At 49.0% G+C, this 12,633-nt stretch overlaps 1 protein-coding gene across 3 annotated transcripts in view; it reads right to left on the bottom strand.

Annotated features, from left to right (window-relative positions):
- PTPRM (protein tyrosine phosphatase receptor type M) overlaps positions 1–11,548 on the bottom strand; it is a 752,167-nt gene extending 740,619 nt beyond the window's left edge. For all 3 annotated transcript variants that reach the window (XM_082853409.1, XM_082853410.1, XM_082853411.1), the window contains exon 1: positions 11,007–11,548. In XM_082853409.1, coding sequence (XP_082709535.1) covers positions 11,007–11,079 — 73 coding nt within the window. In that variant the 5' untranslated portion in view covers positions 11,080–11,548. The remainder of the gene's footprint in view (positions 1–11,006) is intronic.
- Positions 11,549–12,633: the final 1,085 nt, after the last annotated feature.

Raw genomic sequence — 12,633 nt, 5'->3', positions numbered from 1 at the left:
CATCTGTGCGCACCGGGAGGGGAAGAGAGAGGCAATACAGTGCACGCACCCCGTGCTCAGGGAACCTGGCTTGTTGGGAATGGAGACCACCTTACCTCCCAAAGCTCCCACCAAAGACCTCAGCCAAGCTTTGACTAGCTGGTGGGCAGCGGTAGGTTTGAGAATATCATAGCCTCTCAGCATGGTACCCAGCACACAATGAATGCCCAATATATAGGTATCACTTATTACTATCAATTCTAAGCCCCTGAAATAAGGCTTATCTATGTTGCCAAGATTGAAGCAGAAAAGCCCGGCCTAAACATCCTTGTTGCTGCAGAGCCTTTGGTGGCAGCTGTGGATGGCAGCTACATCCCCAAGTATGGAGGAAAAGAGTAGGCTTCATCTGTGCACATCTGAGCAGAGGCAGCCGATGGCAAACGTGGGAAGCGCCTAAAATCCTTCCAACATCCCTGCTACACCCACTTCCTGTTAACAAGCACCTTCCTGCTGCATCAGGTGCCGTCTCAGATTGGACCCTCTCATCCTCATCTATCAAAAATGACCCAGGGATCCAGGTCTCATTCCCTTACACCGTGCTACCTGACAAACTAACGTGAACTCAGGTGACAATCCTCAGACTCTCTAAGTATTTGGAGAGACCCTACCGATCCTTGAATCAAATGTCTTCATTTCACGAGGGAGAAATCTGACATCTAAGGATATTAACTTATTGAGGTGATAGCGAGTTGGGGATGTCATATTTAAGATGACTTAATGAGCCACCACTCCCAGAGATGTCATTTCAACAAGCACCTTTCTTCCTTGGTCAAAATGATGAGCTGGTGGAAACTTCAAGTGCTGTAACAGACGGGGATGCCCATTTTGAGGTTAGCAAGTCTTTTCGGAACGACTACAATAAAAATGCCACGCTTTTGGCCCCTGCTTATGGGGCCCCTAAGACCGATTCTTCTACAGTGTCCATGTGTCAATGAATGTCAGATAGAAATAAGTGCTGGAAAATTACCTCCCCAATGTCATCATGTCTTGTTATCTTCTCTGAATGAGTCATCTCAAAATTCGGCTCACAGCTGCAAATCTAAAGATCTAAAATGATCTGTGTTCTGATTCTCTGAAATATCTTTATTCTTTTATTATACCCTAAAAATTCCAGATGGATGTCACATTTACTGGAGGTCACCAAGTTGAAAGACGGGTACAAAGTGGCTTAGTTTCTATAAAATACCGTGTTTTGTAATTCATTTTCTCTTCTGACACCAGAAAGCCTCTGCTTCTTAAGAGAAATAGTCTCCAGTCAATTACAGTGTGGTACGTGAAACTTCATGTAACCATCCTCAGATGCTTTCTTAACACTAGTCAGAAAAGATGTGATAAATTCTCCAAAGGGCAGGGTCTCTGAGTCATTGCTAACATCCTGCCAGTACGCTTTCAACTTTAACAAGCATGAAGATCATCAGAGGGGGCTTCCCTGGTGGCGCAGTGGTTAAGAATCCGCCTGCCAATGCAAGGGACACGGGTTCGAGCCCTGGTCCGCAAAGATTCCCACATGCCACGGAGCAACTAAGCCCGTGCGCCACAACTACTGGGCCTGTGCTCTAGAGCCCGTGAGCCTCAACTACTGTAGCCCACACGCCTAGAGCCCGTGCTCCGCAACAAGAGAGGCCACCGCAATGAGAAGCCCGCGCACAGCAACAAGGAGTAGCCCCCCGCTCACCACAACTAGAAAAAGCCCGTGCGCAGCAACAAAGACCCAACTCAGCCAGAACAAAATTAATTAATAATTTTTTTTAAAAAAGATCATCAGAGGTGTTTCTTTACCAGTTTCTGTGGCTCCATATTTGCATTTACAAGAAGAGCTTCGGGTGATTCCAATGCAGGTGTCCGACACTGCCTTCCAGCACTAAGCAGTGCTGGCTCTTCACGGTGCCAATTCTGAGGGGGTCATTTTGTAACTTTCAAGGGTTTTTTTTTTCTTTAAAACATAATGTTGGCCATATGTTTAAAACATAAATATGTGTATAAGCACATCTACATACACACCACCCATAGAGCCCCCGGGCAACTCAAATAACAAAGCCTTGGACCCAGAAAGGGGATCTATGAGTTTGAACCATATGACATTGCCAATATTTAAGCCTTTGTGACAGAAAAACAGGGAGTTCGTGTGGTTACACCTACAAGGGGCGATGGCAGAGCTGGCTGGTCCCCTCTTTTCCTCATGAGGCCTCCTAACCTCGTGGCATTGGTCCACTTGTTTAGTCTTTAGGATACTCCTAAAAGGTATTTTTTCCAGAAAAGAAAACTAAGCCTCAGAAAAATCCAACAGCATGTCCAAGACCACACGGCTGTTCAGTGGCAGAAACAGAACTTGAAATCAGGAACACCTGATGTGCCGGGGCACCTCTGCCCTTCTTTCCTCCCCCAGGGGCCCCAGAGCTGACATCAGGCCACAACACCCTCCAGTTATCCAAGTTCCACTGTGATGGCCGGACCCCCGCTGCAAACCTTCCGAGGTCGATAACACAGGCCTCTCAGCAAGCTCCCCACAGGGGCTAGCAACAAAGGGAGAGGCTCTCTAAAAAGCCACACGAACAGGATGAAATGGTAACTGACAGAGAAAATAGGGCAAGAGCCCCCATAACATACGCATAGGACATATGCCAACGGATGTCAATCGTGGAGACTTCACACCACGTTCCTAGGCCTAGGTGTCCAAAGTCTAGGAAGTGGAGAACAGATCGCAAGATTGTTCTCAAAGCAGCCTCATTTTATGAAGTTTCATCACCTGAGAATATGCCACAGTGAATGAAGAAGGAATGAGAGCCTGCCTGCGAATCAAACATGAGCTGATGGAAAGGTGCAGGCTGAGCTCTGAGCAGGGGCAATTAATTTCATTCTATATCAGAAATAAAAACAGGAGATGATACATACTATTGCCTGTCACGGAAACGTCTTACTGGTGATACATGGTTCTTTTAACACTCCAGTAACTAAAATCGAATGCTCCTAGAGTAGAAACATGGTCAATCTACCTCATAGTAAATTTCTTTTTTTTGTTAGAGATCACTATTATACCAAAATTCTACTTTATGGCCATAACTGATTTATAAATTTTTATTATACACGATAAAATTATAGGCTCACTTTTGCACATTTAATTAACAAAAGGTGACTGTTTTCCTTTAAATTTAGCGACTGAATCTCTATGCCCCTATAAATGGCTAAGGGTATCAAGCACCAAACCCACAACCTGGGCCCACTGTTAAGATGATTACAAATGCTTTAAAAAAAAAAATCAAACTTGATAGAAAGATTAAAAAAAAGCAGTAAGCAGAAGTAATTTGATATTTTTTCTTCCCTAAGGGAAATTTATTCAATCATTTATTCATTCCTTCAACAAATATTTATTAACTTTATTAATTTACTATGTGATTACTACATGCTAAACACTGTTCAGTAACTTGATTTTATATATTATGAGTATTTATTTTAAAAGAAATGCTTTAGACAACTTTACAGTTTTGTATCTAAAGAGAGTATCACAAGCCAACTTCAAGCACGTGGTTATGACATGATTTAAAACGTCTCAAACTACACCAGCTGAGAAGAGAAATCAAACAGAACCCATCAAGACTGGACTGCAGGGGTGTGTTCCAGCCCCCTCACCCATGGTCAGAAGCCCACCAGAGACCCGGTTCTGATTCCACCACTGGAACCGGGGAGAGGTACCGGGCCTCTGACATCCACAGTAACCCAAACGAAAACATCTTCTTTTCACTGTCTGAAATAAATCTGCTTTCTGCATATTGAATAGGAAAGAGATGAAAGTGAGCATTCACCCATCTGAAGAAAAACTGATGCTCTGTAAGTGTTCCTGCTCGGTGCCCATACAAAGCAAACGCTTTGCTTCTGCTTAGGCTGTTGCATTTTTAAACAAATCATTCTGTTAAACGCTAGTCTCCTTCTCCAAGGGAAGGTCTCAAAACGTCTCCATTTTGACAAGTCTCTGACAACTTTACTCCCATCTGCTCTCGGCTGCAGGTCCTGGATCATTGACCACCACAGTTTCCCTCCCCTGGAGCCCCAGCCCGAAGGTAAGTGACACAGCCTTGCATCAGATCCTCCACCCTCCCCCTGCCTCCAACTCGGGGCCCAAACTTTCTGCTTCATAGAAAAAGTTTTTAACGACTCAGGAGTCTTCTCAGTTTTAAGCAGAAAAATGGACTGAATCCAGATGTCCAAATTTCAATGACTTCCTGAATTATATACGTGAACCGGCGATGCTGGAGAAGGCGTCTCCTGCAGATGTAAGCGCGGTACCCCCATTCCTCGTGAACACGTCACACACACCTGCTCGTGGCCACTCTTCTGGTCAGTTACCGAAAGGCCTGATGGTGAAGGCACCAGTGGTTACCATGAACTCTGAGGTAGTTGCCAGATATACTACTTCTCCAAGTCCCACTGCCATACACAGAATAGCAGCCATTTATGACACAGCCAGAAAAAGAAGAAATCACGGCAGAGCCTAAAGCTGTCTTGAGGTCGGTGTTGAGAAGTGCAACTAATGCAGCAACTTCCACTAAAGAATTTGTTTTGATGTGAATGAGTTACAAGCAGGTGAAGGCCCATCAAGAGCGTGCCTTCCTTCAGCTGTAAGTAGATGCATCCGGGAACCCTTGCGGGTGAGGCAGGCAGGTGGGTTTAGGGATACAGCTACATCTAGTGATGGGCTGGGGATGGCAGCCGGAGGGGCAGGGAGCGGGAGGCCCGCCTGCCACGTGGAAAGCACTCCACCTGCCACTGAGTCTCTGAAAGTCTGGCGACAGTGTTTTTAAGATAAATATCTGTTAAATGACATCACAATAGATTTTGTTTACCTGGAGCATTAAATGACAGAGAGTCAGGGATTGTCTTTTGTGGCTAACAGAGAAATGAGGCTCTATCTTAGGAGATACATTAAAGTACATTATCAGTACTTTAAAGAGGTATATATTGAAAAGCTTCCCTTTTCTGTTTGGAAGTGAAGTTCATTTCCAAAGGCAAAGTGTCACATTTCCATATTAAAATTCCAAATTTTATGCAAACTTCTCATTCTCGCCTAAGACAGTCCTTGCTTCTTTCGATTTCAGTAGATTTTGAAACTTTTAATAATTGGACAACTTTCCGAAGTACGGTTAACTATATCTTTCCGTTCTTTGCCCATTACCACCCCCAATGCCTCCCCGACCCCCTAAAGGGGCCTTCCTAACAGTAAGTGCTCAATAAACATCCACTTGAATTAAAAGCATCATTTTAATAAGTGCACTGGGCTACGCCCTTCTTACAACAAGCCAACAAATATCTTTGAAACACAGTATCAACCCAGAGAAATTTCCAGTGGCTAATCGTGACTGCAAGATTTAATTAAAACTTTACACTGTGGTACGTAAAATTAGAGGAGACTTTTTTTCATTTTCGTTTCACAACTGGCTGGATCCAATATCTTCCCCAGATAAGACCATTATTTGAAACATCACGCTGGTGGTTTCCCCTAACAGGCTGAGAGTCACAGCACCATCCCATCGGCCTGTTCATAACCTGGGCCGTGCTGATGGGGGGCAGGGGTGTTCACAAGTGCATGGACGTGAGTTATATTTTCATCCCTAGGTCCTTTCAGCTCTTGTTAAGGGAGGCTGAAAATGCAGAATGAGGATGCCAGGCCTTTTACAACTCACACTCTATGTCTGGCATCCCAAGCTCCTGGAGGGCTAGTTCTAGCACCTACTGCTGCCCCCACCCCCAGCTCCCCCCAGGACTTTCTGATTCTGTCCCCCTGGGGGTGGGGGGGAGGGGGCAGGAGTCTGCCTGTCTACAAGTTCCTGAGTGATGCTGAGGCTTCTAGTCCAAGAACAACACTTTAAGAACTGTTCTTTTGGAACAACGTTTCTCGAAAGATGGCCAGGATCACCTGGGGATGCTGTGGGACCCGCCAGGGGCCTTGGACATCAGAGTCACCATGCCGGCCATAGAGACCACGTCGAGAAGGACCACTCCCGGTGACCCTCGGGCACGCCTGGTTTTTGAGCATCACAGGTATACACATAGCTCACCAGCAGCACAGGCTGAACACCCCACGCCCTCCCCCAGGCCACCTAAAGCCACCAACGTGTAGGATTGTCACCTGCTCTCCCTGCCCGTTTGTCACTCTTTTGATCCTCCTCCCTAAACTCTCCATACGTTTCACCCTTAACAGCAAAGAGAGGGGAAGAGCAGCGACTCTGCCTGCCGGGATCTGCAGAGCTGTGTTCTTACAGGTGAGCACACACAACCCTTCCCTTCTCAGGCCTGTGTTCTTCTTTCGTTCTCCTCTCTCACGTTCCCACCCCTTTATCAGGCTCTGGCCTTGCCAGCCGCCCGCCCTGGATGGCGGGGGGACCACAGGCTACCAAGGGTAATGACTAAAGCTTTCCTGCTCCCCACCTAACACCAGCCCTACCTACTACCAACAGTATAAATGCAGGCTTTCTGATGACTAAATGCTAAACCACGGCAGTATCCTAGGAACTGGAGAAGCAGCATCCTCTTCTGATGGGAGGTTTATGTGCTTTTGCATCTTCTTTAAACTTTTCATTAGTGAGTTTGAAAAACATTAGTAATGAAACCTTCTCTCACTTACAAAATAAGCTTATTAATAGGTTGTGGTCATAAAGATAAGAAGCCCCTGGAGAAAAGTTTGTGGGAAGGTTGGTTTTCAAAGAGAAGAATCCTAGAATTACAAAGCATGATAGACACCACCTTAAAAAAAAAAAGTTATACTGTTGAAAAAGTATGTAACTACTTATTAAAATGCCTGACCCCTAACTAAAAACTGTCTTAGGATATTTAGATAATACACGCTTATTCGAGAAAACTAAGCCTAAAACAAAAACCGAGAGAAAACAACGCTTAATCCAAAACAGTGCCTCTACTGAAACAGATACGTACAGCCCATCAATTCCTGGAATGAATTACAATTGTTATAAAACTACGACAATTTCCAATAAAGCCATCAACTTTTATCGAATTGTCACAGAAGTACCTAAATTCTAAAACCAACTTTTCCCAAAACTAAAGGCTATGCTTGAGACTCAGGTGGGGTTCATATCATGTGAAGACATAATTCAGATTACTTGTTCATTATGTGTTTGTTTAGAATTACTCAAATTGCATACACACGTATCTACATATCAGTATATGTAAGTAACTTCTCTACTGAAAATCTGTAAAATAACCCTTTGAAAACATCAGAGACTAAAACCTGTGATTTTTCCAGATCGGAACAATTGATTAAGCTCAAGCAATACTTCTTTACATCCACATAACACTAAAAATGTCAAAGTGATTTCTCGGCATATTGCTATCCTGCACCCCGATTTAAACTTGAAATCTTTTCATCACGTCCATGAACAATCTCACTAAAGCACCATAAAAATATAAAATGTCATGACTCTAGTTATCTGAAAAAGAAAAAAATTAATCAAACTGCTAAACAAATCTATTCACACTCTTTGTAAAGGGTACTGTACAATCTTGTATTCTGAAATAATTTTCAACTTATTGTAAAAACACTACAAAGATTTCAGTACATGTTTCGCCCGCCTTCGCCCAGTGTTGACATCTGACTTAATCAGAGTCGAATTATCCAAAATTAAGAAACTAAATATTGGTACAGGTCTACTAACTCAACTACAGACTCCATTCAGATTATGTTTTCCCACAAATGTCCTTAAAAGAGTACTTTAAAAAAGAAATTTCTCAAGAAGAGTTTCAAATTCACAAGATTATATTAAGGTTTAATCTATTCCAAATACTGAGGTGGAAGCAAAGGACCAATCTGTTTGCATTTCTACTTCTGCAAACCAAGCCTTGCTTACCAGACCTTACCATATCAGTCTCATTATTATATAAAACCAAACACTTCCTTGCATAGGATATATTACAACTTGGCTTTTGAGAAAATGGGTCAAAGAGGAATGACTTCCCAGCTATGTGGCTTCTCAATCTGGAAAAGAGAATTTCAAGCAGAAGCAAGAATGATTCCACTTTCTTCCTTGCTTCTTACTTGTATATCGTTTTACAGGAGTTATTTTGAATGACCATTCAAAGCCTAGATAGAAGGCAGAAAGTGAGCCTCCAATACTTTGCCTAACAAGTTAGAAATTGTAAACATGGAAAGTGATGTTTAAAATGGAATGTTTATATATACTAAATAAAAGTCCTCCTGGACAAAAAACCTAATTCTTTTCTTTTTTCTTCCAATATGTTTAGCACTCTATTTCTGATATCTGGCATTCAAATTATGTGTAGTACCTTCCAGAAATGATTAATCAACAATCATATCAATTCTGAATGCATTACAAAAGAGGATATGAGGATGCAGAGGGGAAAAGCAAAGTATCTTGTGTATAAATCTTAGTTACACACACACACACACACACACACACACAAAAAAAAACAAAACCTCCACTGATTACATAAAACCTCGGGATTCAGTCCATTGGGTGCCCTAAGAAGAATCAGCGATGAAAATGTTAATTTCAAAAGAAGGGACGATGCAAGCCAATCTCACAATCTCTCCTCTCCCTCCCTTCTGGGTCAGTCAGTTCACATACAATTTGAATGTTTGCAAATAATCAGAAGTCACATCACTAATTTATTCAACAAACAGTGAATGTAAGTGCTTTATCAGAACCAAGAAGGAAAAATAACTGCCTTTGCCCTCAAGCCACTTACCATCGAGCTCCTCTGTCTCTAAAAGGATCCCCATGTCAGGGGACAGCAGCCAAGTATTTCAGTGTCCAGAAGACTCGTAAAGCGAAACAAGTGTCAGTGTCACTCATAACATCAGAATTAACTTTCCCAACATACAAAGAAAAAAAAAAAAGACTTTTCCAAAGCATTAAGTGCTTCCCACATGTTCTACCTAAAACCCAAAGTGAAGCGAAAAAGCATAATGCACTGCAGTTTATCTGATCCTTGCACACACAAATTTTGCCAACTTCAATTTTTTAAATTTCATTGTTGCTAAGCATTCTCTCTGGGATACTGCCCTTCATTTCCTCTTAACCCTCTAACATACTAGGATAACTCTGGCTTCCAAATGAAAAGGAGGCACAGTTCAATCAATGGCATGATAACAAACAAACAGAATGACATATTTCCTCTGAAAGAAAAATCTGGCTAAAATTGAGTTTAAAAAAAAGTCTCTTTCGGTTTGACTATTAATTTACATAAGCATTAACAAGGACACAGGCCAGTACTACATAGGCTGAAGTCCCTTTTAATGATGAGAAAACGATCATTTAAATAAGCTACATAAATATTTCTTTCCACCCCCTCGACCACAACTTGAAAATCCATCCAAATGCTTTCTGACACAGCTTAACTTGAAACAAATCCCAGGCAGGGAGCTATGGATTCTTAATAAAGAGAAAACCATCAACTAAGGCCCTCATCCTTGGCTTCTAACACTAATGAGTTACAAGGCTCTACAACTGGCGAGTCTACTCCATAATTCACTAATAAGAAAGAACGCAGGCCAATATCTGCATCAAGTTCATAGCAGACAGCAGTGGATCAATTTGTTAAATCCTCCGGCGCACGTGCAATTACCAGACAGTTAATGACATATTAAACTTGGGAAAAGGGTATTTCTCTACTGAAGTTGACAGCACAGAGCGAGCAGCCAACTCCACGCTCGGCTTCCTGGCGGCGGCCTACTGTGGTCAAGGGTCCTTGGGCTCAGGGACGACCGGGGCACGGCCTGTGCGCCTGCGTGTCCCTTGGGCTCCGGGAAAGTAAAGATGTAGGTTTCCACAGATCTGACGGTCAGAGGCAAACGTTTGAAACGTTTTAAAATATGCGCTTTACCGTCAGTGAAAGTGTCCTTCATGAAATTTAAAAAACAAACAAACAAAAAGTTCAACTTACTCATTCCTCCCGAATAAACATAGAAACCTATTTTGCAACCTAAGTTCAAGGCCAAATAGCAGGCTTTTTATTAAAAGAAAAACAAGCCCAGTGCCACCATTCTACGTGGACCTTAATGAAACTGACACACACGAGAAAGTGTGCTAGTGTGCGGGTGTGCAAGCGCCGGCTGTCCACCCACGTGTGTTCCAGGTTAACACCATGCGGGGTTGGCGCCCCTCCAGACCCCCGACTCCCGGCCACGCGTCCTCCGGCAAGGAGCTCTCCGAGCTCGGACCGCCAGCGCGCAGCAGGCACCTCCCCGCCACTCCCTTTCCTCCCCACGCGGCACCGCGGGCCGAGAGGTGGGCTGACCGCTGCCCCGGTCGGGCGTTCCGCGGGGCCGAGGGTTCGGAGGGGGAGCCCAGCGGGGCACAGCCACGGCGGCCCAGGGCCTGCGGGCCGGCCACTCCCTCCGGGCCGCCGGTCCACCCGCCGGGACCGACGAGGACGCCGCCTCGGCTCTCCCGGGCAGCAGCGCAGCCGCCGGGACGAGCCGGGGTCAAGGCCGCCGCGAGCCGGGCGGCGGGAGGAGAACCGACGATCGCCGCCGCCGCCCGTGCCGCTGGCTGGTCGGGCGATCGCGCGGGCGCAGCGGGCACTGCGACCCGGCCCGGCCGCCGCTCGCCGTGGGAAGGACCGCGCAGCGCCCACGCCCGGCGGCCGGCGGCTGCAACTCCCAACTTCAGGCAAAGTTTTCTGCTGTCGCTCTCGGAACCTATCCGGGATTCCGAGTGGCGCCGTCCGCCCCGACACGCGCCCAGGCCGCGGAGGGGCGGGTGCCGAGACGGGGGCCAGGCTCCGGGGCTCGTCCGCTCGGCCCGCCGGAGCGCTAGGTGCCCGCCCTCGCCGCCGGCCCCGCGCCGGCGCCGGGGACGAGCAGACGCGGTGCCCGGCCCGCCGCGCCCCCTGCCCGGTCCTGCCGTTCGCCACTGGGGCTCTCCCACTGGGAGCTGCCCGCGTCCCGGGCCCCCTCCGGCCCGCGCGCCCCAGGCCCCGGCAGACGCAGCCCCGCGTACCTGAAAACGTGTCCCCCGCCGCAGTTAGCAAAAGTCCGGTCAAAGTCGCCAGGCAAGTCCCAAGTCTCCCCATGGTGCTGAGTGCGCGCCGGGCCGCTCCCGGCGGCACTGGGTGGGCGCGAGGGCGGAGTGCGGCCGGGAGCTTTGCCTCCAAGGCGGCAAGAAGAGGAGGGTGAACAGCCAAAACCAGAACCAGACGCCCAAAGTGCTAACAGTTGCAGAAGTCCCAACTCCGGCGGCTCCCGGGGCCGGGGACGAGGGTCCTGGGTCCTCCCGCCCTACAGCCGGCCCCGCTCGGAGCTGCGCCGCTGCGAGAGGGAGCGGAGGGCGCGCCCGTGGAGCCAAAATCCGCCCTCCGTGCCGGCGGCTGCGCTGGCCGCCGCTCTCCTTCCCCGGCTCGGGACCCGAGCCTCCGGCGCCGCGGTGGCCGGGGCCGGGGCCGTGGCCTCGCGCGTCCCGCCCGCCGCCTCTGCGCCGCCAGGCGAGCCAGCCCCCGGGCGGCGGCGCGCCGATGGCCGAGCCCGCGCCGGCTGCAAGCGGGGCTCCTGCTCCCCGACTGACTGGCGGTGCCCCGCAGGCCGGCTGAAGGGAGCGCCCACGTCACGGCCGCCCGCGCCGCCGCGGCCCGCTAGAGGGCGTGAGCGCCCGGCCCCGCCGGCCCGCGCCCGGCGCTCGGCGGCCGCGGCGCCTCGGGGGGAGCTGGGCGGGGGGTGGCCGCGGGGGCGGCGTCACCGCTCGGAGAGCGGCGGCCGGGCGGTGCCACCCGCTCCCTCCCGCTCCCCTCCCGCCGCAGCTTCGGTTTCGCGGCCGGCTTCCGGGAGGGTGACCGCGCAGGGGCCGCGCCTGGGCCAGAAGTTTGTCCCGGGTCACGGGCCGCCGGGAGTTGGCGAGCGCGGCGGGCGGGACAGCGGCCTGCGGCCCCGCGGGCGAGGCGGCTCCGATCCCGGCGCCGGACGGCAGTGTCGGCGGGCAGGGCCGGAGGCACCGGGAGTCGCGGGGCCCGCGCTCCCCGGCGGCTGCGGTCCAGGCGAGCCGGCAGATCCCGGGGCTGCGAGGGTCTGCGGCTTCTCCGCGCCGGGGGCGCCGCGAAGTTGGCGGGCGCCCGGGCAGCTAGCTGCGGCCGCGGGCACCGAGACCCCGCAGCGCACCGGCAGCCCCGCGGGCCACCCGCGCTCCTGCACCCGGAACCTCGCACCCTCTGAGCAGGACACGCTCGGCCGCTTCATTGCGTCCCAGCCGTCCCTGGTGGGCCCGAGCGAGCCGCGGGCCGTGCACGGAAGGCGGCGGTCACACGGACCTACGTAACCTGTGATTTCTGTGTCTGGTGCAAAGTGTTGGGGAACGCGGGAGGAGGCGTGGGTAATGAATCAAATGATGTCTTGAAATATATAATTTACCATTTGGGGTGTGGAATGCCTATTTCATTAAGTGGATAAAATAGCTTCCAATGCATCAGTAAAGAGGTTCAGTTTGTAAAATTGAAAAAAAAGTAAAAGGTGGGGAAGCGGGGGGCAATCCTTCTATTTCCTTTGGAATAACACACACATGGAGCTGCAGGCGCCAGGCCTAGCTAATTGAAAGCAGTAGAAGGCCTGGGAAGAGGTTAAATTAGAAACCAAGTAACTAC

The sequence above is a fragment of the Leucopleurus acutus genome (genome assembly GCF_964270905.1).
Source record: "Leucopleurus acutus genome assembly, chromosome: 13".
Taxonomy (NCBI): domain Eukaryota; kingdom Metazoa; phylum Chordata; class Mammalia; order Artiodactyla; family Delphinidae; genus Leucopleurus; species Leucopleurus acutus.
The sequence above is the reverse complement of the archived record's forward strand: the minus strand, read 5'-3'. Positions and strand labels throughout refer to the sequence as shown.